This window comes from Tribolium madens, unplaced genomic scaffold (assembly GCF_015345945.1).
Source record: "Tribolium madens isolate multiple individuals breed KSU strain unplaced genomic scaffold, Tmad_KSU_1.1 Scaffold_97;HRSCAF=244;Tcas5.2_LG3a, whole genome shotgun sequence".
NCBI lineage: Eukaryota > Metazoa > Arthropoda > Insecta > Coleoptera > Tenebrionidae > Tribolium > Tribolium madens.
Window position 1 is genome coordinate 2,177,973 of NW_025401069.1, and position 26,992 is coordinate 2,204,964.

The window sequence follows — 26,992 nt, forward strand, 5'->3', positions numbered from 1 at the left end:
TTTTCAAAAGTGTGTTAACTGTCGGAGGTAAACATAATTTTGTTGACAGGTTAATGGGTACTTTCTACTCGGTTTTGTACTTTCAGTTATTGCGCTTTAACGCGACAAAATACAACAATTAACGCGCGAGATTTACGATACTGAACACGAAAATTGTGTGACCATTTTCCCTCAAGGACATTGTATGTAACTCAATCAGCCTTTCATGTTAACCTCAGTAAAGCTTTGGGACCTGTAGGACTTGCCTATTTCCTGTCAGGATAATTTACAGAGAGCGTCAACTAAATTGCCCTAGTTTTACTTTTTGCTTAAAATTTAATAACAGAAATTAACTGCTTTATATTTTTTTCCTGCTGACCTGACCTCGTCACACACAATGCGCTGTAAAAAATTAAGTCGGTTAATAATTAATGTAATTATAACGGCAAACTGTTCCTAGATAATTTTGTTATTCAACGGAAGACAAAGTTATAAGTTTGAAACACTTTGAAGGTAAACTTTGGTATCAGAAGGAACAAAACTTAAGACAAGAAGCTACTAATGGAACATCCATAAAAATCATATTTTTCTCGTATTGTACTTGCGGCTCAGTTATATCGCGAGAAGCGTTCAACATAACAAAGAAAATAAAAGATATCATAAAAGACTACATAAAACCAAAAATAATAAAAAACAATTACATAGTTTCAGGCTGAAGCAAACGTGGTTGAAATAATATGCAAACAGAAAGAAGGGATCACATCTTTCAGTAAATAAAATAAGGAATATGAAGCTCATGTTATCGTACTAAGATGGTATTAAGGCCGTTCCAAATAATAAAAGCCAGCTTCGGTCACATAAAAATAGCGATAAAGCCGAGACCATAAAAATGGTAATGACGGCCAGCTGGTGGTCATCTTTAAAACCATTTGGTCAGTCTCAGCAAAAGTATAAACAACTAGTGATTAAATTAGGAAATTAACTGGAGTGGATATTAATTTCTGAGAGTACTAATAAAGCGAAATGTTTGACCTTTGGTTACTTTAGTTTGAGAGTACGAACCATTAATGCAGGGATAAAGTTATTAACGCGCTCCCTTTCTCCCTAAGAAACGTCGATAGAAATAAGACGCTTATTGGAGTAGGTGAAAGTAGAATTAATTTTTGTAACTCAATATTTGTGTGGTACGAAGGGTTGAAACTGCGATCTTGTCGCCTTGAACTAAGCCCGGAATCAGAAAACAAATTAGTAAAATGGTAAAGTTTCTCTAGCGCCGAGTTGCCTTGAAATGCTAATTAGTGTCGAGCTAAGTCCCAAATTTAGTCACGAATTTAGTAATATCTTAGAGTGGTCGGGTAATAAGGCTAATGCTGACGCAAATAGGCGTGTATATATGCCTCGCTCCGAGTCATGTCGTCCATGTAGCAGCTTTGTGTGTTTATCAAAATTCAAATATAAATGCAAATGGTGGGTTATCACAGTTGTTATCAGACGAGCTCTGATAATCATGGCTCGAATCTGTGAACAATGTCCCGGCCGCTTATAACCTAATTTACCTGCGCCTAACTGAATATACATGTAAATCTCGCCCTAACTAATACTCCAAAACCAGCAACGTCGTTGTTGCTAGCACCAGGTCGTCAGCCAACTCCCAACGCGTTCTGCCACACACAAATTCACTTAACACGTGTAAGCCACTTCCGGCAGGAATAGACCCATTTCGCAGAAAACTCTCCAGGACGCTCAACACCAATCACCACCTAATTAGTATCTTACAACACTTGAGGAATAAATTTGCCACAAATTTTCACATTGGCTGAAATGTTTTCACTAAGGAAAGTTTAATGCGACTTTTTTTTTCTACAACACGTTTTCTCCTTGCTCCTGTGAAACATAAACCAAAATTCAATAAAACCGTTCAAGTTTATTTCCTTATCTGAGAGCTCATTGTGCACCTAGCAATCACCCCGAGCACTAATTCAAGAATTCGAATTTGAAAAGGTCAGCTTTTTAAGGTTCTCAACTGCAGATGTAATCACACGATTTTTCTTTAAACACAAAGTAAGTGTTTGCCTTTTGAAGAGACAAATAAAGCTGTGCAAACTAGACAAATTTCCTGGCGCCTCCGTAGACAACAAAGAACATTAGTTGCCGCTGCCAGGTACTTAACACTCCAAAGAAATAAATATTCAAATACAAGATCAAACAATTTAACCCTTGAGCGAATAAAACAAATCAAGACTACAGTTGTAATAAAATTTCGCTGTGATCATGCACTTAACCCTCACGGATGGGCAACCCTTCGTAGGGGCATTAACGGAATGACCGGAAACTTCGTTTAATCTCCCATCCGTTAAAACTGCAAACGAACGTGGGACAACTGCTTTGAAATTGACGTCTTATTTTAATGTGCTTTTCTAAACAGTCTTGTTTTACGGAACTCACGCTTCAATAATCCCTTATTTTTTTTCGCTTTAATTTACTCGCTAGGAATAAGCTGATGAGTAACGAGCCATGTTATAAAATTTGCTTAACATCAGGAAATTCCAGTACAGTGCGTTTCATTAGCTAATTAAGTTGGCTAATTAATTGATGTTTGGGGTTGCAACGATTTATTCCTTCATTTTAAAAATTTATGTGATGAATTTATGTCCCTGTTCATGATTTTAAGAACTATATTTCAGCTAGTTTTCGGATGCATCCCTGCACCCAAGCACCACTTTATATTAAAGCGATTCTGTAAAATTTACAACCTTTGCGCAACTGATAACACAAACCCAGAAATATTCCCTTTTACTTTAATATCAATAAATTTTTCGAATTGTCTATTAGGAAATTGCTTCAGCAATTTACCAGAGCTTTTGTTTACTCTCAAAATTATATCCACGTTGTAAATATTTCACTCTTGAAATTATCCCCTCGAACATCATATTGTCAAACTGGAAAATTACACCGCTGTAAATCGGCCTTCTTGCCAGAATACCGAATGTTGCACCCGTGCACCGAATTTTGTTGTTGCAACATTAAGTTGCAGCTGCGTGACGCGGGAACAATACTCCACCTTGATTCTAGGGCCGCTTCATGAATTGTAATTGGAGGAAATTCTTAGGATATTCAACATTAATGCACATTATGCTGACAGAAATTATAACTGGAGCAGCTGTGAGTCATTTACATAAGAGCTTCGAATAAATTGAAGATGTGTTAGGTGCAAGTTATTAGTTGGAATTTCACAGTTTGACTCTGCATTTCAATTTTACATTTTCACACAAGTCGAAATGCCTGAAGATGATAACGGACGTTATCGAAACGTAGCAGCCCCGTAATAAATCAGTATTTTACTCCAATCGTCCTTCATTTCCACCAAATATAACAAATATTTACAATACTTACATTTTGGTTTGTTTTTGCGCTGGAATTCACACCAATAATAAAAATGGTGGAGGCGCCGGGCCATTATTAAATTAGTTAAACGTATTTAATTTATTTCGGGGTCTGTAATGTTTGTGAAAAGTTGCAGCAGAAATCCTATTTTAGTTACCTTAATCGTGCTGTAAATCATTTTAAAATCCTTGTGTGAATTTAGCCGGTGTGAAACGAATTGATCGCCCCGCCGCGAGCTATTTATCCAAAGCAAAGTGTAAAAATGATACACATAGCGTCAAAAGGGTGATTGCAAATCGAAGATATTTCTAAATTAGCTCTCCATACAAGTCAAATTAGATCGAATCGATTAGGAAATCGCTTATTTGACGTTTAAAACTCTTCAGTGGCACCTGTGATTGACAATGGTATATGGCATAATTCCAGGCCATTATTTACCAAAGCAAATAGACAGGCATGTGTCCGACATACCGGGATGGGGTTTGAAGAAGGGTGATGTTCCAAAAGGACGCATGATAAACAAACCCGGGGATGCTGTCGCTGACAGCTCATTATTGGGCTTGATACAACTGTTATCAGGTTTACACGTGACTTAACCGTATTTGCAGGTAAATTCGGTATAATCGCGGGTTAAATGGGTATCTATTGAATATTTCCAATTGACTATTGTTAAGCCGGTTCTTTGGAGACAATACGTCCTCGACGCTCCCTCAATATTTAAGTGCAATCGCTGGAAAAAATGTTGGTCTGTCTCTCAATCGATGGAAAACGAGTATTTTGTTCTCCAGTTTTTATCCATAAAAAAAACTGTTAAAAAATTGTTTTACTTAGTTATTTGATTTATTAAATATTTTGAAAAATTGACTGCCTTGTATGTTTAAATTGTTTATATGTTTGCATTATCCATTTGCTTTTTATTTTGCGTCTAAACAAGAATAATGTGCGCTGGTAATAGAAATTTTATTTGCGGTAAGTTACTTCAACATTTTCATGCACATATTCCGCGATAACAAACGTCTGTCGCAGTTCAAGTACGATAAAACAACCGACCACGCTATTCATAAACCAGATTTTGCGAAAATTAGCGCATAATGCGGACGTAAAAAGCTCTATACTATGAGATAACCAGACGTTCATTCATTGAATGCAATAACACTTCCATTCATTATACCGAAATCTGTAACACGTGAAAAATATTAACACTCAACTGTAATGTGGCCATTATGTTGAATAAGCCGCAATTAAGCGACCCATCGCTATATTTTCGTGGATTTAAAACGCAATCGAAATTCCCAGGGCCGCTGCTAGGAAATGCATTAAATGCAATGAGTGCGGTCTGCGGTTGCCTCGACTAAGATTGTTGGAGATAGATTGCTCCAGTTTATGTGTAGTTTTAGTCTTACAATGAGACGAGGTCTCGTCGATCTGGAGAGAATATTAATTACGCACCGAGGATATAAACATAAATTTAACCGTGCCAGAGTGTAAATCTGCTTGAATCCTTATTATATCGTGTTAAAGCTGTACGCTGTGTTAATTAATCATCACGGGTTTTATTTATCTATAGACCCCAACGACTTTTACTTCTTAAATTATTATTTATTGCCCAACTAGAATTTCGAAAATCTATTAAACTTTCCGCGGTAAAACTACTCAACTAAGGACGAAGAATTTATAGCCTACGAGAAAATTATTCTGTAATTTGTCAACAGTATCGGTAAACAATTTACTTTATGAATAAATCTCCGACGAGATTTTCCAGAAATTAAAAACTTTAATTCAAGTCGTAAATATGCTCAAATTTCCTCCTACAAATGTACAAAATTAAATGGTGGTGGTAATAAAAAGGACATTTCAGTTCTCTAAGTGCTGTAATAAAGTAGTGCAGTATTACCAAAACGATGTCCATGCGAGTAAGAATGTCCGAAATAATCATACTTCCTATCCAAGCAAAGAAAAATGTTCAGTACGTCTCTGCTTGTTTAATAAGTGTCATTTGTTACATGCTACATGGTTACGGTCTAAGTAACGTTGATATCAGTGGAAGGGACGTTTTCTAAAAACATAAAGATAACAGTTCCAGGATACGCTACGAGATCTTGAGGAGAGAAAAGCTAACATAATTGCTAATTAACGTTATAGACAATAGTGGCAATGTACACTGCGAGTACTTTAATTGAATCATCACTCAAGATTATCACAGAATGGCGGGCTTAGAGGAAATTAACAGAAGAAAAATATTTTTAAGGGGCATAAGTGCTTATTTAGGGAGCAGTTGGTTTTAGAAATTCTTTACAACTAGATGAGTCCCCACTATGTATTTGATTAATGGGTTTCTATAAAAATAAAATTTAAATAAAAAATAATAAAATAAAAATATAGCCAACGAACCAACAATTAATTTATCATGAATTTTAATTCTAACAAACCGACGTCGAATTAAATAGTATTAACAGCGGTAAATATATAATCTATAAAATTCCAATTTTATAGAAATAACTGGAATTCTATTGAATTCTAGTTTATTGAAACACAAATAGGAACAAATGTTTGCATTAGTTTTTAGTTTAAACCAATTTGTATTAATGCAACGCAATTTCAATTCAAAGATAAACTTTACTTTTGAAAAAAATCTTATGTAATGTTTAGTTTCGATGTAAATTTTTATTCAACAATGTACATTATTAAATCCAAACCTCCCTTGAAACTGTTAGAACAGAAAATGTTTCAAATGTTTGCTTCAGTAAATACGCAACAAGACCTACACAAAGTTTTTGTTTGTCTTTGAATAACGGATGAGTCGTAACTATTTTGATCACTAGTAAAATAAAATTACATAAATTAACATCACAGAAGTGTAATAATACGCTTGTGTTTTAACAGGTTTTTTTTTTAAATAATGGTTTTTGGATTCCTAATTCTACAAATATTGCCATGGTTCTGATTACAGTCTATTACTGTCAGTTTCTTGTTATAAAATAATTTAATATTTAAAAAATGTCGAAATTGGCTGAAATATTGACAGCAGTGAAACGGGTTCACTATTTTTAAACAGCATTTAAATTTAATTGGGTTTCTGGATGCCAAATATTGTGCTGGTTTTTCTTTAATTTTTGATTTGTTTTGCATTAGCGTCAATTAAATAGTCAATGTTTACAGACGAAATGTTTAATAGAGCGGAACTGTTCAGTGAGCGTATTCTGGTAACGATTCTATCTAATAGCAATTTTCGTATATGGCAGGTATGTGTGTGTCTGTTAGCAAACAAGGTTGTTAAGACAATATAATGGTTATAATTGAAATAGGAACACCTAAATCCCGATAAAATATGAATTTATGCAAGCAAGTCAATTTAACCTAACAAAGTGTAGTCGCTTACACTCTCCAACATTACTGATAACAACATCGTACCAATAACGACATGTAATGATTATTAACGATCTGCAAACCACAATCGGTAATCACAAAAGCCTCTGTGATTCTGCTTTACACCCTGACCTGGATGCTTAGCATTAGCGAATAATTAAATGTTTGCAGTATGCAATATCATGGTAAATGCGCATTATTTAAGTCCAACTCGGGAATGGCAACCATTTCGATTTGTATAATTAATAAATTCTAAATTTAGTCAGTGAAAAGATGAAACTTAATTTAGTAAAAAAACGATTTTTAATTTTTCTTCTAACTGATCCTAATTGTGCACATTAAAATTCCCCAGCTCGACGCGAAATTTTTTCCTAATTATAAACCCTCGTCGTGCTAGTTTCGCGAATGAAATTATCTTGTTCAGGCAAGAAAGAATCGGTCGAGGATCTAATTTAATTTTAATGTAACACAACTAATGCATTAGCTGTATAAAATTGGAATTAATATTTCAAGCCTCATGGAACTTTGCAGTTTTTCACTCAGTCGTAAATATTTCGCAAAAATGTTAATGAATCACCCTTAAACCTATTGAGCGGGTTGATTTATGCCAAAGGCCGGGAAATAAATGGCACAAGGCGGATCCTCCGGTGTTAATTAGGCAATACTGCGTACACCTAAGCTCGCTTTTCGTTTATTATTTATAGCGTTCGGGTTTTGCGGCTTGCGGTCTTTTGTCAAGAGCGATCTTAGACGATAAAGCTCGAATAAGGTATCGCTTTTACATGTAAAAGAGGTGGTTTTAATAATTTTGATCGTATCTATCGTGATGAATATGGTACAAAATATGCTTTCCGGAGTTAATTAAGCGAACATATTCCCTACTTTGTTATTACAAGTACGGAAACAATACGGAGATTCAATACTTATGAGAGAATTTGTTACAGATCCCCCGGAAATTTCTGTCGAGAAACCGCTGGTTCATTCAGGGGAAGGTCAGGAGGCGCAGCTGGTCTGTATTGTCCATGGGGAGAACCAACCTGAGGTGAGTGAATCATAAAGAAAACATTTATTGAGATTAATTCGAGGGGTGAACGAACACTTATACTCTGATAAAGGACAATACCATCCGATGAAATAACTTTCACCGTTTTTTACAAAAAGGTGAGATTATTGATCCCAAATTTATAGGGATCTTTCGTCTGTAATCTGTAACATTGCTTTGACTAAGTAATTATAGCAATTGAAACACAAGTAAATAATAGAATAACGAAATATAATTTGAAAGCTACTCGTCGTAGAGCATTTTAACAAGATTTTACGTCTAGAAAACTATATTCTCATAATGATCCATGATTTTTAACATCTTGAAAATTTCAAAAACTTTAATTGTTTTCAAACTCGACCCAACAACGTTTTATCTACTTTTCCAAGTCCCTAGAAATACGTAATGCCAATTTTTATAATGACCATCTTTAGACAGTAAGTTTATAATTGACCGTGTTTATTTTTGTCCATTAAACACCATTTTGTGATTTCAGAATGGAATTTTAATAAACATATTGTGAGAAAAGGTCCAAATAACATTTTTTTCCATGATTTTTAACATCTTGAAAAATTCAAAAACTTTAATTGTTTTCAAACTCGACTCAACAACGTTTTATCTACTTTCCCAAGTCCCTAGAAATGCGTAAAATGTCATTTGAATTTTTGCGGACCAAAATTGCGAATTATTTTCAAATCAAATAGAGTTAAAACTTGGCACCAAATTCTGGTCACTGCAAAATTTCATACTTGAATTTTTACATCAAGTTTTCCTCAAAATCGCTTTAGAATTCTTCTCCACTATTGGCCGTAATTCCAGCAGAATTAATCCGGAGAATTACATCACCGCACAGCGCCATATATCGCATGCGGTTAGGGTCCTTTATAATTTGTATAGATGCTGATAGCACCTAACTAAGGTTACCTACCGCCTGAAACTTGTATATTAAACACATACGTCGGCAAAATTACGGTAATTTATGCATTTTTGACGCTCGAGTTATTCACGTCTGCCAGAAAAATGAACGATAACAGCGTGCCTGCTGTAAATAACGCTCCTAAACTAGAAACCCATGAATAAAAGAGCAAATTAATGTTATAGTTGCCGGTTTTATTTTTCCCATTCGTGGAAAATTCGCTCGCAAAGTTCAATATGTGGTGATCGAATCAGAGCCAGTCGTACAGAAAAGCGACCTGAAAATAATGAAACTCCTCTTCAAGTTATTCTTTCGAGATCAAAGAATAATACCAAACGAATCGATTCTTTTACAAAATTTAAAAACGACCGGAATTGCTCTGTTCCTACGCAAAAACAGCGCTTATTCGTATTTACACTAAACGAGGGTCCGGAGAGACTCAGTTTATACTCCGGGGGTTAACAGAAAGCCGTTAGTTTGGGATGATATTTATTATAATTGAGGCTAGTACGGGAATGGCTATTAAATACCAGCTAATTAGTCGGGCTCTGCCGGGAATTATGGAAACTAATTTAAAACTGGTTTTTCTGCTCTCAGAGGCTTAACATTATTTTTATTGTGAACTAATTATCAAATGCAGATGCAACAACTTTAATTTACTGCTTTTCGCCTTAATCGTATAATAATATCCTCTTGTGGTAATGACCGTTGTTGGTTAAAGTCACTTAATTTCGTGAGAAAAGCAGAATTTTACTAGGCAATTATCACAAATTTTATTATGTCGCATGACGAACACTAATGTTGTGGTTTTTATGGTTTTATGTCATTGGTAGTGATGAACAGTGTTTATTATGTTAAAAGTAACTAAACCTACTAGCCAGTTAAAGACATGTTGTATTGGTTTAATATTAAAAGCAGACATGCAAGATGCATTAAAACAAATATTTGAAAATAAAATAAAATTTGTTCACAATCGCTATAATAATAAACCGATTCCTAACATTTTGAAGGTCGGGAAATAATTCATCACAAAAGTTACAAGCCCATCAGATGTTAAAAACGCAATTTGTTTGCATAACAACTACGTTAGTGCTCCAATCGTGACAGAAAAAGTATCATATTTCCCTATTATGTTGCAATATATTAATTTTTTGATGGCATTTTTTTTCAATAATATTGGACAAAATTTAATTTTTATTATATCTGTTTTTACATAATTGTTACTGAAATAATTTAATTTCCAGAATAAACAACCCAAATCAAACCAAATGATCATTTCATACAAAATTTTTACTAAATAAATTCAAATTTTTGATCTTTATTGTTTTTTTTTTCACGTTTTCGTCATTTTTGTCACATTTCTTGACTTTGTGATTTTTGTAAAGACCACTACTCAAAAATTATAACTTTTTATTTCTTAGATAAGGGGAAAAATGTTCTGTTCTTTCAAAATCTTTATTAAAATTGCGTGCTACATGTTTCTGCCAATTTTTATAATGACCATCTTTAGACAGTAAGTTTATTTTTGTCCATTCGACACCATTTTGTGATTTCACAATGGAATTTTAATAAACATTTTGTGAGAAAAGGTCCAAATAACATTTTTTCACTTATTTAAATATTGATCTCTCACAAAATTGGATCAATCAATAATTTTTATTTCTGGTATTCTTTTTTAATCTTGAGTGTAGCGAAGCTTATACTAATTTGGTGGATGCGCCGGGTTGGTATGAAATTAAGATTCAGAATTTATTTTAAAACTTTTATTTTGTTATATTTTAATTGAACTTTCCTTAAAAGCCGAAAGTGTAAGGGAATCCGTTTTGCCGCCTCCAATCTATGCCCGGAAGCTCCAAAGTGGGTTAAGAATCTCTCCAACGGCTTTACAATCAATATGCAGTTGCGTTGGGGTCCGAATCATTAGATCGGCCTTTATCCATGCATCGGCCTTTACTATCCACCCAATCGTCGTCCTTTCCTCCAAAAAACGTTCAACTCGACTTTGCTTTTTACACTAAAACGTGTTATCTCGTATCAAATTGATAATTTATATGGAAATGGCGCGTTTGCGGCTGACACGCTCAGTCATGCGCAGAAATAGACGTGTTAAGCCGGATATGTGCTGTATTAACATCATTTCCGGCTGGAAAATCGCGGATCGCTGAAAAAAACGTGTCATTTGAAACGATGATTTAAAGCACGCAAGTACCGGTCAATAATCGGATAACAAGTTCTAGCATATTTTATTTGAGGTCACGACGCACGAAAGGCATTATTTATGGGCATCTGCAAATGGTACAATGTGAGATTAATTAAATTTCAATGATTCTTGCTGGGTCTTTTAGCAAACAAAACGAGGGGTATGCTCAATTGGCTTGACATTAATAATAAAAATCGGCTGTTGACGATTGATTGATCCAAAAACCGGTTTCGGCTTTAAATGAAAAAAATTGTCTAAGGAGAGCACTGGAAATAGCCAATAAGTATGAGAAACTTAAAAGTGAACGATTTTTGCAGATTTTCTCTGATATTATTGTGTTATTTTAGCGACATAAGCGCATACTTTGCTTGAAAAGAGATAAAGCTTTTTTAGGTTTGGCGGAGCCGCTCTTGTTTATTTTGTTCGATTTAAGCACAAAACAAATTTTCTTTTATTTCTTCTAAAAGGACTTTTATCCAATGCTCAGTGATATATCACAAATACACTTTCATTGTAAAGAATATATTATTTGAAATGTTGATCCTTCAAATATTCGTGAACAATATCCACCTTATTGTTCTCTCCGGCACGTTGTGTCGCTCATTTTAAACATAGTTGTTTATTTTGTAATTCAAGTTTAAGCACGTAATTTTTTTCTTACGAAATTGATTCGTATCTGAAGTTTTCAGTAACGTTCAAATTCAAAAAAACCAACCTTTAATTTATCCGACTCTGACTGAAATTACTGTCAGATGTAGGTATAGTTATTGAATTATTCACCAGGGAGCTTTCAGTGTAAGCCTGTATGTAGAGTGCTCCGCCGAAACCGCTCTGACGAGCATCTCCTAGATCATAAATTTTTGAGAAATTCCTCAAGAAGCTGCACGCTTTGAGCCAGTTAAACTTCCTGCAAAAAATATGGCGTCCCTCGGCGGCGTTTTAATTGTGTGTCAAATAATCCTTTATTTTTCCCATGCCTTTAATCTCTTCCAATATTTCTGCTCGCTCGTGCTTATATTTTAAACCGGGATTTTTTCTCAAATGGCTTATTTTCTTCAGCCCTAATTTTCTGCATATTCAGGAAAACGGCAGCGACGACGATTTTAATTTAGAACCGACGCTCAAATCAATACTTCCATTCGGTTTTATTATTATTTTGTTTGAAGCGCCGGATTTGATTCATTAAGCTCGGCTAAATCGGAGGACAATAATGATTATGTTAGGGACCCGAATGAAATGTAGCAGATCCCGGCGATATTCCGAGTGAATGGACGCTCGATATTTACAGAAAATCTCTAATCCACTTGCTCGACAAGGACCATCTTGTTTTACGAGCATTTTTACGACAATTAACTAATAATACTTTCTGAAACGCAATGATTTCCACCTTTTTTATTTGAAACTTCTAGTCCAACTACGTTTCAATTTTTAAATGTCACTAGTAAACTAGCAAAAATTTATGAATTAAAAACAAAAAGCAAAAACAATGTTATTGTTTTACATAAGTGTTTAAAAATATTACAAAGATCCATTAAAAAATACTTTTAGTTTTCATCTGCTTTGACTAAAAACGACTAAACTGTAGGTCATTGAAAAAAAATCTGATGACATTTTACTGTTTTCAATTTAACTGTAAGAAATAAAAAAAGGTATAAAAATTCAAATGATTGACACGATTTTGATAAGATTTTCTTTGTTATTAATGACAGAAGGCAGTATGTTATTATCCAGTCCTCCATTTAAGAGGCTACAAAATCTAGAAAGAAATAAAAAAGTAATGTGCAGTTACAAAAACTATTTTATCAGAGCTTATTGTCCTTTTTATTGAAAAGTAGATTTAACACTATATTGAAAAGCGCATAACAAGCAAGTGTGTTTCTACATCAAAAAAAAAAAATAATTGTTAAAGTTATCGAGAAGTATTATAATTTTTCTGTTTCTAAAAGTTTGATAAACATTTTTACTAAAAAAATTAATATTCTTATCAAAAATACTAAAAACTCGATTATATTCGAGATTTTTTTTATTTAAAATATGGTAGTCCTAAAGACTAGTATTTATAATTCTGCTGCAAAATACAAAATTTTTTTTTCACATGAACCAAAACTAACCAAACACTTCGTACCATTTCAATCGCCATTTTCTCACTTTTCTTTACACAGAAGTTAAATATCTATTTCACCTCAAAAACCACAGTTACGAAGTTGTTCAAGAAAAATGTTCAAGTAGAAAGATTATTTTAAATTAATTGCTTAATTAAATTAATAGTATTTAATACTATACTTTTCTCTCAAGCTATAAAAAATTTCAAAACTGTAATATATTTATGATAAGGAAGTGACTACTTCCCAACCTGATCTGTCGTATGTCATATTTTACAAAATCTAATAAATTTTTTATTAGTTTTCTGTTGTTTAAAAAGGATTAATAAAATAGTATACAAACCTTGGTGGTCGTTGCTTCATCGTACCTCGGCCTTTTGCTAACCGCGGCGCTTCGCGACTTTGTCATTAAATTTCGCCTTGGTGATGAAGCACCTCCCACCTCTGTATATAATATACTATTATTTCCACGCAACATACAAAGTTTTCTCAATTTCATTTGAACATTTTTTTTATAAACTACCAACTTTTTTAGAAATGAATTAATAAATGCTTAAGTATTTGAAAAATATTTTAAATTTTAATGGTTTAAAAATTAATATTTTTTTTTAAATACGAGTAATAATTAATAAGGCGAAAAAAGAAAAACTATTCTAGTTTTACTTAATGAAAACTAGAATTGGATAAAGAGGACAATAATGAAAAGTAGTTTTTCCTGGTAAGATGTGTTTACTGAATTCCTGTTTTTACAGTAACGTAACTACTGTACTGTTCATAAATTTAAATTTTGTATTTTAGGAACAGTACTTTTGGTTGCAATAATCCAGAAATTCAGTTTCGATCAAATTTAAAGCAGTGCTTAAAAATCTTGCAAATTTATGTCTGAATCTGTGCAGATTCGGTGAAGCTTTTGCATTCGATCGCGATTTTAATAAATTAAAAACGAGGAAGTTGGTTGAAATTTAGTGCGAAAGCTCGCCTAACAGGTAAGACATATATCTTTGAAGCGGTATAGTTCATCGTGGCGCGAACAAGTGCCGCTGAATTATTAGCTTGATATATCGGCCATAAACCTAAAACTTTTTATTGGACTCATGAAGTGTTACTAAATCTGTGTAATAAAGTGTATGGAATTGAGTTATTTATTCGGCGATAGTTGGTAAATACGGTCCGTTGTTGAGAGTGTGGATGGCAGCAATGGACTCACGTACTTTCCTAATGTTGGCCGTTCGTCATCTGCGAAAGCGTTACTGAGAGAAATATTGTTTAAGAAATTACAGAAACATTTACATTTTGTTCTTTTTCTCCCATTCGGAAAACTCGCGCGATTTCCATGCGAGAAAACTTCGTCTTCGAGGACGTACATTATTAAAACTGGCACTTTGACTATTTTTGGCGAACATTCTGCTCTTCATTTGAATTAATCATGACTGTTATTAAGTCGGTAGAACATATTTCATTCTCTAAAGCGCAATGAAAGGAATTGTTGCAAGAATGCATGCGTTCGGGCCTGAAATATGGCTTCCTGGCAAAGAGCTCGAAGCTTGGGCCGACTTCAAAATAACTTTAATTGAATTTTGTTTTTAAACAAAATTCGTATTGGTAGAAATCTGCTCGGAAAGTGCAATACGGGCCAGATAATAAGAAAGTAAACATTTTGGATGAAAGGAATATGAAATTTTCGCTATAACAGTAAATTTTTAGCACCATCTTTGTATAGAAACAAACATAATACTGATCTTGCAAACTACATAAAACGGGATATTGGAAGAGGTAAACTAGGGAAATAGGCTCCAGACTTAAACTAGCGTTTCCCGTATTTTGGAGAATGTAAAATAATATTGAATTTAGGAAATCTCAATTTTTAAATCTTGGCACGTTTTGCAAATGGTGAGGATATGGCTATCTTTAAGGTAATTCTCAATTACGAAATGTTAAATTAATTCTTATTTGGCCTAAAGAAAAAAAAACTGTAGGTATATAAATTTATAAGGTTATTGTTTAATTTTAATTTCTTTACTTAATATAAACTTTGATCTTACTTAGTCGTAGCTCAAAAATATAATATATTTATTTTTAAAACCGAGATTTAAAAAATTAAAAGAATCGAGTTGAAAATTAAACCATTCCTATGTGTGATATAAATTTGCTAATGAAAATGGAAAAAGGTGCAGCCTTCTTGCGTTATAGGATTTTTCCACGAAGCATTTTATGTTAATTAAATCTCCGTAGAACGAACGTAAGTACATGCCAAAGTCACGTCTTTTGTATGATGTAAATGTATTTTTCCGGGTACTCTTTTCTTTCATTTGTTATCCGCCAATTTCCATTCAAATTCACCTTGTCAGAAAATAAATAAACCGTGACCAAACTTTAACGACACACCCAAGTCAGTAGAGACCAGCATGCATTGCAAAAAATATGAGAAATTCGATTGCGCATTTTAGCTTAATCCGAGTCTGGTACGAGTCATAGAATGAGAAAAAAAAAACGATCCTTATTCTACAAAAGTATGCGGAATTATCCCATCTTTCATAAAAAATTTAATCAAATCAAGCTAACAGTTTCTGAGATTCTGACGCAGTCTGAATTCAAGGACATAACTGGTGTTTTTTCAAGGATTTAATATACTGCTAGAACGTTCTTCACGGGTAATAGCAACAAGAGATAAAATATTCTGATTCTGGAGAGTGGATTTCCACCGTGGCAAAAACAAACTCAGGAAATAGGTTTTTGTGATTTTACGTCCAATTTGTTGCATTGTCATAGCCGGCAGGAAAAATAATTATCGCACTTTATTTCTTAATTAAAAATTTTCCCCCTCTAATGAGGTGTAGCTGTCATTGTGTCATTTAAGCCTGCGAACAATTCCTGCAAGCAAAATGGCGAACAATTGAAAAAACAATCGGCGAAACGATTAAGGCCCCCGGAAGCACGTGCTAACTGCCGTGACGAAACAAAGCAAGCGCCCAACAACAAAAAACATCGTTCTCATCTATCCCATTCTCCTTTTCTTCGCCCCATTCGCAATTCTAACACGATTCCCGACAACACGATCGAACATGGAGTAACATTATTTATCGAGGAGATTCGTCGAACCTTTCGGTTGTGACACCATCAAGAGCGAAATGAAAACGCATTTCGGACCTGTGAAGACGGGTCAAGGAGGAATTAGGTAACCAGTCGCAGAGCTTTTATCTCTACGAATAAAAACAAAGTGGCAAACTTTATATACTAAAATATACAAGGGGCTATCGTCACGAAATCTGACGTTTTAGCAATTATAATTAACTTTTGTTTGGATGTGTGTCCTTCAAGTGTTGAGTGATTATTAGACATGTGTCGGGGAAACAATTGTGGTTTACAGGACTGTGAAAAAATATTAGCACATAAAAGAGACTTGAATAGTAATTTTGAATACAATTTTGTGTAAAAATCTGGCACAAATCCCATCTTAATTATTAACACGCAGCAGAATGGTGTTATAATAACCATTTATTTATCCTCGAGGAGCACAACAAAAGGTCAATTTTTTTAAGCGTTCTTCCTCTTTGGTCATAATTAGCTTCCTCCGCCCATAACAAGCCGTGATCGTAAACTTTTATCCCCGCTGTTGTTGATTTAACTTGAAAAATTCGCATTCATCAGGTTTCTGTTTATTTCCGTTTCATTTCGAGTTGCACCCCCAATTCGGCCAATTAAATCTCTCCTACTTTCCCCCAGAGAAAATAACATGAAACACTTAAAAACGTGGCGTCTACGTTTAATAAGAGAAAATATTACGGTTGGAAGCGAGCGACATTTGTTCAAGTGGTTAAAAGCTGATGAAACCCGCGCAAGATATTTTTAAATTGCATCATCCAGTGCAACACTGGATGGCACTTACGACGAGTGCTCCCAAGAGTAATAGACGAGGGGCGTCGACAGTTTGAATTCATTTATCTGATACCCAGACTTGTCCGAATTGTAAAAAGTGGATTGGTTGGGTGCAAAAAGGCGCAGATGTGACGATCCTCACGTTTTCCGATGCGTGAATGCTGACTGACGACAATGCGACGACGTGAAGTGACTTGTCAGTTTCACGTTTTGAGAAAATACACTGACAGAAAAGAGATAATTTCTTTTTTCGGGTATTTTAAGAGCAAAAATGTTAACAAATTCCACAGTTACATAAAGGTTCTAAAAGCGATTGACACTGTGCCTCAAGTGAGATTTTTTCAGCCAATATCTCTACCATTTAATCAAAAAATACGCATGTTCCGTTTTTATTGCTACAAATTTAAACAAGTGAAAGAACGTTTAATTCTAGGAGTTTTTTTGTAAACCTGTATCGAAAACTTTTATCAGGAGCTTCCTAAACTGGGGGTATATGGTAAAAAGTACTCTTAACTATTTTGGCTGTAGTTTCTTGCCAGTTTCCGCAACAAAATTCTAAATTGTTTAGTTTCTCACAAAAAACAGCACTTCGATACAATTCACCGTTTTTGAGTAAAATCAATTTAAAATTTATGTTACAGACCATAAACAGCATTAAAATTAAACATTTTTTTTATCCTATACTCCCCCAGTTTAGGACGCCCCTAATTAAAAATTTTCACATTTGATTCGTTGACCCATTCGTTTAGGTGTATAAAAGGTTATCAGCACCAATTTTTGTAGTTGTAATGGTTTCTGAAATATTAGGAAAAACCCATTATAAAACTCCTTTCAGGAGGTGTTGCCGCCTTACATAGTATTTTCATTACATGTTTCTAGGAAACTTTTGTCTTAAAATTAAAATATTCTATCACCTGTTTAAATATCTTGTTTTTTCTTATTTTTGAAATTGCCGTTTTAGAGCATATTTTAATTTTAATTACTCAAAATTCTTCAGTCTAGTATTTGTTGTACTATTTTTTTGCTGAAGTATTATTATTATTATTAGATTATTGACTGTCAATGTTACTCCAAATTAATATAATAAATAAAATAGAAAAATAAAATTGTAATAAATTAATCTCTCACAGAAAAGAATCAAAAACCCTAATATGTGAAAAAAATTTACTACCAACCAACATTTTTAACAACTGCATCATCAACAATACTCGCAAGACGTCTTTATGACAAATATCACTAATTTTGGAAAACCACCACAGGCTAATGGATTTTATCATTCTACCATACTTCATGAAAAAAAAAAATAACTCCTTTAACATCAAAATGTTAAATGAAGATAAACGCGACACATTTTCTAGAAAATTTATTTATCCATGGACCTATAGAAAAAACAATGTTGACGTTAAATTATAATTAATTAAGCAATATGTAATGAAAAAAATAATGGTACATTTTCATAAATAGTTTTCTAAAAGTAGAGACTGTAAAGTATTTTTTATTTAGATATTAAGAACCAAGGTTGTAATCGAAGAAGTTTTATAGTCGGTTAATCGACTTCTGAGGCTGAGAGATTGCCCAAGGGTGGTACCGAAAGTGCCATCACTTATACAATAGTTGAGATCTTTTTTTAATAAAGCATTAAAGCGGCGTAACTGCTACTGTATGGCAAGATTTTGCTACAGAACGAATAAAAGTTTTTGAGGTGCTCAACATCCTATTGGAAAAAGCAATAGAGGATGGAGCAAAAATGACCCTAAATTCAGCATATTATAAAAGCTTCAAAGTACAAACACAACATAATAACTCTCTTTAAACTTGCAGTTCTCTCAACTACTGTATACGCAACCCCTCAGTCTCAAAACACAATTTAACAAACACACTATAGCTGGAACATCCTACATTTTTGTATCGACTTTAGAAAGTATTATCACAATTGTAGGAACCTTTTAATTGTTAAATATAGATAATTAAACAAAGATTGCTATAATGCTTTTAACGACGAAACACATTTTGTAACAATACATTATCTATTTTTTTTACTCCAAATTAACAATCAAAAATAATTTATTTTTTTTCTGTCATATTCCAATTTTTCTGTTCTTTTGTGTTCTTCCTTGCAAATAAAATTTTGACTTTTTCAAGACTTTCTAAAGTGAGGAAAATTAATCCTTCGCGAAAATCGCGTAATCAGTTCCATGTAAAACTTTGTCAAAAATATTCATCTCTGTCAAAAGAGCGCGATGTTGCGAGGATATCACGCGGCGTTTTATAATACAACTCAATTAAATTTTAAACGTCTATTCAGTTTATCGAAGATTACGAAAGGCGTATTCGGGGCAAGTTTATAATCGAGTAAAGCAAGTGACTATTACAAAGTAAACGGAAACTTTTCCTGAATAAACTGTTAATCATATTGAATCAGTTTGAACGAAGTTATACAGATTATATAATAATACTTCAACCCGAGAAAATTCAGCTCAAAATTCGGCAACGTCCTAACAAAATCACGATCACTCGAGCTCGATTAGCGTCAATCAAAATTGACGATTGTTGGAAATAATGAAATTTTGGTTCCGGCCAGAATGGACATGTTTACCCATTGCCATAACAATAAATAGAAGAAACTAAACTGTTTTTCTTTTCATCCAAGTTGGAAGAAACGGGGGTGCGTCGTATTTATTTTCCCATAAACTGCGGCGAATTTTATTGCAAGTGGGACTACGTATCAATAACGTGTAACACTAAAACCGACATAAATCTTCTATTTATGTTATTGCTACATATCGGGACGGATTCGAGTAAGCAAAAACTAAAATCCACTATAATGTGGGGACCGACTTGAATCCCTTTTGCGATATCGACTTGCACACATTCACTGTCAGCTCTTACACACTGATTTATACCGAATTTCGAGTGGATTTGCTTGGAACAATCGCGATTTATGTCACTGGCGAGGGATTAATTTGCATGACACGAATATCGCAGTTTTTAATGCAATTCTCGCTTGATGCATCTTTTCAACAATTCAATTATTATTTTCTCCGAGGAATTTGGATCACTCGTAGACACGAACCCAACGACGTGAAATGCAATCCAGAGGAGCTACAAAGGTGAAAAATTGCCCTTATATTCTTGCACCTTTGCTTCTTTGTTGTTCGATAATGATAGTTCCCTTTCTCTAGTTTGATAAAGCTGCACGCTTAAATACACACGCCTTTAATTCAATACAACCGTAGACTTAGATACTGACTTTGATGTCTTTATCGATGTTTCCGTCTCCCTAATATAAACCCTCTGACAGGTACATAAACCGCGTTGACTTCACCGGCTCTTATATAATGTCTTCGACTACTTTAGAGCAACATTAGTTACTTTAAAACGTGGTAAAAGGAAACGACCACTTGTTTCAGAAGTACACTCTACTTGGCAATGCTATTACAATACTAACAATGCTTTAGAAAGATTAAAATACAATTTATGGCTCAATTAAAGATCAGAATAACTATTGTAAGGCAATTACGACCAAAAAGAAGAGATCATTTTCCCATTAAATGGACTTAAACTAAATCTTTATAAAATATAGTATTACATATGCGTTAAAGCCGTCATAAAGAGTTTCAGTCTATAAACTTTATTTAACTCTTTGAGAAATAAAATTTCGCCCAAAAACATAAACATAAAACCTGAAACTTGCCTTTCCTTACCCCCAAGAGCCTGCAAAACTACTTAAAGTAGTAAACAAATTTCACTACTTCCACTCGTAGTATTAAAATTTACCGGCTATGAAGATTGTGAAAGCAAATCTTATCATTTTAATACGAGTATGCTAAAACTTGCAATTCAAAAAAATAGTGAATTAAGAAACTTCTGCCAAAAATTTTACATTATAAACTTAAAAATCGGTTAAATTCTAAGGGCCAGTTTCATAATCGAATTAAAGAAACTTTAAAGTTAATGGTGGTTTAGAATGTAAAATTTTTATTAAAGTTAAAGAAGCTTTAAATTAAATGCTGTTTAGAATGTGCTGACTACTACGGACTTGTTGACAAAAATTTCACATACCAACATTAAGTTTAAAGTCCTTTTGATTCGATTATGAAACTGTCCATAAGTATTATAAAGTCAGGCCTTTAAATATTAATTAAAGCTAAGCTAAAATTTGAATTTTTTTTATTAGATGAAAAACGTAGTAGTTATTTGTTTACATGGGAGGAAAGTGTACCTTTTCCTCCTGTGGGAGGAGGGGGGACAGTTAACAGTCCACTTTCCTATCTGAAATTACGATAGAAAAACTTACTTCCTGTTAGGGTCGTAAGAAAACATATTGTTTTGTTTATTTATTAATCAAAACAATTATTAGAAATATGCTACTTTGCAACAGTTTTTGACACAATTTGCTTTGAAAACTTCTTTTAAACTTTTTTGTTGATTTTCAACTTGTGCATCACTCTGTTCATTCCGTCATTGCAGTAAATGAATTAAATGAGTTTAGCTAGGACGCTTTGTGAACCAATTCTACTCCTCATTTAAAAGTTACTAGAAATTCCAGAGTAAATCTGTAATTAAATTTCGTTTAGTTTTATGTTCTATTTTTAAAGTTGAGCTTTTCTACGATGATGGATCAAAAGTCGAGTTTTCCAGTCTACTTTTATTACATGTTTAACATTTGAACAATTCAGTCAGCAGGAGTATTCGTTTACATATTATAGACCCAATTCTCAACCAAACTTCAAAGCAAAGTAAAATCATCATAAGCTAAATTTGCAATCATTTTTGTAAGCTAGGGGAAATCATTTTTAAGGACAGATCTATGCTGAAAACATATATCCATGACGGTTCCAAAAGATCTCCAGCGCTCTATTAAATTTTTAATAACCCACACAAAACTCGGCCTAAGTAACAAATCTTGTTCATAAACACCTCTTCCAGGCTATAATCTTCAAAGTTACGAAATTAATTAAAAACTAAATGATTAATTTTTTATCACGCTCCAGGATGTGTGAAAACGGAAGTGGCCATTTTCACGGTGCGTTTCCGTGTTTTTATTCTCGACCATATCCTGGCAATATTCCTGGAGCAGGGACTGCGTATACAGGCGGCAGGTACATATATACATTAACGTCAGGACGAGTGGGTTCAGTGACAGCGTACGCGAGATATCCGCCACTGTGAGCTGTATTTAAAAGGTTTTTTGTTCAGTTGGTTTATTCGTCCCCAAGGATCTCAACTAATTTACGTTAATACGCGTTTTGGAATGTAATTAATTAACAATACAAATCAAACTTTAAAGACCTGCATAATATAAATATGCATTTGAAAACAGTAACACTTCTCCGAAATTTGCGGGATGTATGAGAAGCAGGCTTTCAAAATGCAGTTTGTCCATTTTTTTATAAATTGAGATACAGGTGGCGTTGCAGGCTATACGCAATTGTCTTTCTAATAAACCTTTCCTGGAGGTTCAAATCGCATTTTTTCCTATGTTAAAAAAATATTGAAAGTTCAAAACGCGTTTTGTCCGTCACATTGTCGTCTCGATAGAAATAATCCTTTTCTCGCCTGAGCATTTTTTGAGTTCAACTGATTTCCGTTAGCTCTTTAATCTAGGGAAATTTTTGGCACATCCTTATAATTTCATTTCTTCCTGGCGTATCTTGTTTTATTGTATCCTTCCTTCCCAGCTTTTATTAATTGAGGAGCAGACTTTCAAAATGCGGTTTGTCCATTTTTTATGAATTACAGGCTTTGTTTTTTCTTTAAATGGAAATTATCAAGTGAAAATTTTGGTGAAAAAATTGGTAGCAGCTTGTCTCCGTAGCCACAAATTTTGTTTGCTCTCTGTTTTTGTATCTAGAAATTTTGTTAAAAAATTTTGGTTATGTTTTCAAATTGAGACGTTTATGAATGTTGTGTGCCTGTTTGTTTTTTGAAATCGCTGTAATTGAATACCTGAGGACAGACATCATTACCTAAGGTCTAAAGACAGAATTCAGTGCTAATAATTTTGATAGAAACACACCGAAAGTAAGTACAATGTTGTGGACAAAAATGAGGTTCTTGCTACAAAAACTTTGAAGAAAAAGGATGTATACATATACAGAAAAAAGTTATTTAGCAAAAGATACAAGTAGGTATCGAGCAATCAAGATAATTTGTAATCGAGTCATCTTTGCCTCCGAGAACGTATGTCTGTTTTTGAACTAACTGCACGTGAAACGTCAAATAAAATGACAAGTCGAAAGGTTAAACAACAAAATGGGCGAGAATTAGTCGCCGACGTATAATAATACGATTAGGACCGTTCTTTTTTGAAGGTAAATTATAAATTTAGTTATTATAATCATCTCCTTTTTGATCATGCCATTTTACCTTTCAACTTGTCATTTTACTTGACATTTTACAGACATACGTTTTCGGATCCAATGATGACTCGGCAATAAATTTTGTGTAATTTATTGAAATGAGCTCAAAGTTGATTGACTTTATAAATTCTTCTTCAGTTTTAATTTCAAAATTGTTACTTTATCAACTCGTTCCTCAAAAACGATGCACAAGACACTAATTTAATTGCGTTCTGTCCGAGGTTCTTTCTCATTCATGTTTATTTTGTGTTCTTGTCAATTTCTTGCTAAAAATTGAGAATGTTTAGCAAACCTGCATTACAAATTGCGTCTACATTTTAACGGGCCCTTTTTCTAAGTTCCTGCTTGCGAACCATTCGTTTCCAAATTTCTAAAATCTGTTAGCGGTACCGAATTTGTTCCTTTTTTGGTATTTCGTCTCTAAATTTTCTTAGACCAGTTTTTGTGTTGACGTTTAATGACACTGTTTTCAAATTCTTTCAAAAAACCGAAATTACCAACTTCCTTTATTAAAATTACCAAGAATGAATTTACTAGTGGTGCCAACGTTAAAACTGTTTGGCATTTCCATTTAAAAAAAAACAGACTTTATATGCAATTGTCTTTCTAATGAACCTTTCCTGGAGGTTCATATCGCATTTTGTCCTATGTTAAAAAAATATTGAACATTCAAACTGCATTTATTTCCATGATTCAAACATGGTTTGTCAATTTTGGACTAAATACAGTCTGTTTCACAGTTGACGCACTACCAAACTTAAAAAAATAACAGAAATAAGCGCTGCCAAAAGGATTTTTACTTAAAAGAAATCACACCATCACCCAAGTAAAACCGATGAAGAAGACGATGAAGTATGCTCATGCAGATGAGGAATAGATATACAGACTGTTCGGTCCAAATCGCCCCGGCCGATAACACCTAAACTTCCTTTTTTTTTCAAAAACTAAATTTTCAAATAATACTATTCATTCCTGGCTTTCTTAGTAAATACATCACATTTTTTTGGCACATCCGGTGTAGCCGGAAATGCTACCAAATTTACTTTTTCAAATGGAAAACCTATGTGTTTTGCTCAAAACAATAAGAATTGGCATGCAAAATACGGTAAACCACTATTTATTACATTTTACTTTACATAATGCACTCAGAAAACAACTTAAGTTTTAGAATTTTATTAGCAAATTTTGCAACGTAGGCGGATTTTACCTGTCAAGGTATTCATGCAAAAAGCAATATGCTTGGATACCGTTTAATTGTTGGTTTGACAAAGCCTAATTTATCAATAAATCTTATTGAGATTTTAAATAATGGATGATATTAATTACGACAAATTGGTAGATCAGCTTGAAGTGTTCCTTAAGTGCAATAGGTGTTCCATTTGAAAAACTAAATTTGGTAGCATTTCCGGCAACTCCGGATGTGCTAAAAAACTTTGATACATTTACTAACAAAGACAAGAATGAATATTATTGTTACTTAAATATTCACTTTTTGAAAAAAAAAGAAGTAAGTGTTTTCAGCTGGGGCGACTAGGACCGAACATCCTGTATAAACACAAAATAAAGTTTTTTGTCCTTTAAATAACATTAAGTCCCCCTTTGACAATCAAACTGCATTATATTCAATATTATATTCATTATATTTTTCTGTAAAATGCCTAAGTAGTACACCAGCTGTAAAATTAGTGTACAATTTGTAGGTACATATTTTTTTACATTTATTGGCACTGATATAAAACATTAAAATTATTTCTTAAAAGAAGGACAATTTTTGCTCTCTCCTGCAAAAATGCAAATTTGAACAAACTGCTTTTTGAAAGTCTGCTCCTCGTATGTATAATTTTAAGAATAAGTTTTTTGTCAAAATTGTGTCAAATTTGCATTTTTTTATTTGGAAAAAAAGCACATTAACCTCGCAGGGTTATGAGCGTTTGAAACAAGTATATTACACTATACACACTATATTTGATTGAGTAGTCAGGTTGCTTTAAGAAATCGTAATCGTTGCCTGGGTTATTAATTTGAATGTAGTTTTTTGCAGCCAGGTATGAAGTATCAGATTTTTCAAATTTCCGGAAATCCGATCGGTCCTGCGACAGAAATGCGTGGAATGACCGTCGAAACCGCCCGACGCATGTGAAAACTTCCCGGAATAGTTTACGAAAAGGGCGGCAGGTCCGGAGTGTTATTTATGTTGGTGGCTATGAGAAATGAAAGGGAAAATAGGGTTTATGTGGAAATGTCATAATTTACAAGGGCTGTGAAAGAGGGGCATTGTTGGTTTGCCGTAAGACTTGAGAGTCGCCTGCCAGCTTTTATCCTCCCTCTTAGTTGCCCCATCCACGTCTCTGGCTTTACGTTTATTATTGTTAAAGAATTATAGAGCGGTTGTAAAAGGACACATGAAAATATAATAAGTTTTATGTTTGTGTACGTCGAGGCGGCATATAAAAGACCACAATAGAGATTGGTTGGCGTATAATGCTTTCACTTATAAATTAATTAGCTTCGAAAAGCTGCAACGGGGAATTTTTGACCGATTTCTAAATTGATTTACGAGTCAGTGCGTTTTTGGGCCGCATATGCTTTTGATTGTACAAATTTATGTGGTATCAAAACAGCCAGCTAGGCATTTGCCTCCGGTCACTGACATTTTCAATGATTAAAAACCTCTATCTGTTAACGATGCAAAGATTGTTAGTTTCAGTGATCAAAATCCAATTTGTGAGTCCAAAAATGGCGGTGACATCCCGGGCAAACGTTTCGAATAACAATCACCATTAATAAACCCGCGGCAGCCGCATTACCAATTTTCCCGTGGCACGTTTTAAAATCGCTGCACTTCGACACGTTGAGGTGATTTCTGCACGAAATATACGACCCGGAGGTGCGCCATAATATCGAAAATTTGCGATATATAAAGATTAAAAATACGGACCTGACCTGACTTTTGATTACAATGACAATCTATGCGGATGGTGTCGCGAAAATCCTAATAATTCCAACATGGCTGAGAGCCAAAATTGTTCGATTCGCAAGAATATTGCAGAACCAAAGAACCGACCAAACCGACCATTGTGAAAAATGAGCGTCGCTATCATTAGTCTTAAGAAAAATAGCCGACCTCATTCATCTGATTATCGCATTAATCCGAGTCTGTGGACCGAATTTTTGGCAGTTACAAGATATGAAAGATTCAAAGCAGATACGACAGGTATTGCAGTGACTGAAAAATTGCTTTTCAGAGTGCTGGGCGCGATAGTAACGATGTTATGCTATAAATTACGTCAATAACGGAAGTTAAACTCAGTAGCTACATAGAGTAACGATATGCAAACAACTTTTCGACCCAATACTCTGTTCAAACATGCCGATAATAAATTCTAGGAAGCCTGGGATTGAGATCGCGACAAAAATTATTTAATAATTGTTACGTTAAAAATTATATTATTATTTGAGCCAGAAGTGAAGAGAAAAACACATAAAATCGTATAAATGCTGTGTAGTTACAATATGTTGCAATTGTGCAACACCTGAATACTGGAAAACGTGACTTTTTTTATTTTTCAAGCGAGGTTTCAACGCGGAATCGGGGTAATACAATTGTTTAAAAATCTCGTTATATTACACCGAACATATTAACATTTGATGAAGATTTTTCTATACTAAATTGGATCGTTTAATTATGATTAGATTTAACAGAATTGTGATTTTTGTTTGGCATTACAATGAAAGCAATTGTTGGGATATGGTTTTTGCGGGTAT

The 26,992-nt window shown here is 33.8% G+C and overlaps 1 protein-coding gene across 3 annotated transcripts in view; it reads left to right on the forward strand.

Annotated features, from left to right (window-relative positions):
* LOC123014089 (limbic system-associated membrane protein) overlaps window positions 1-26,992 on the forward strand; it is a 183,597-nt gene that overhangs the window by 147,973 nt on the left and 8,632 nt on the right. For all 3 annotated transcript variants that reach the window (XM_044412971.1, XM_044412972.1, XM_044412970.1), the window contains one exon: window positions 7,674-7,771. In XM_044412971.1, coding sequence (XP_044268906.1) covers window positions 7,674-7,771 — 98 coding nt within the window. The remainder of the gene's footprint in view (window positions 1-7,673; window positions 7,772-26,992) is intronic.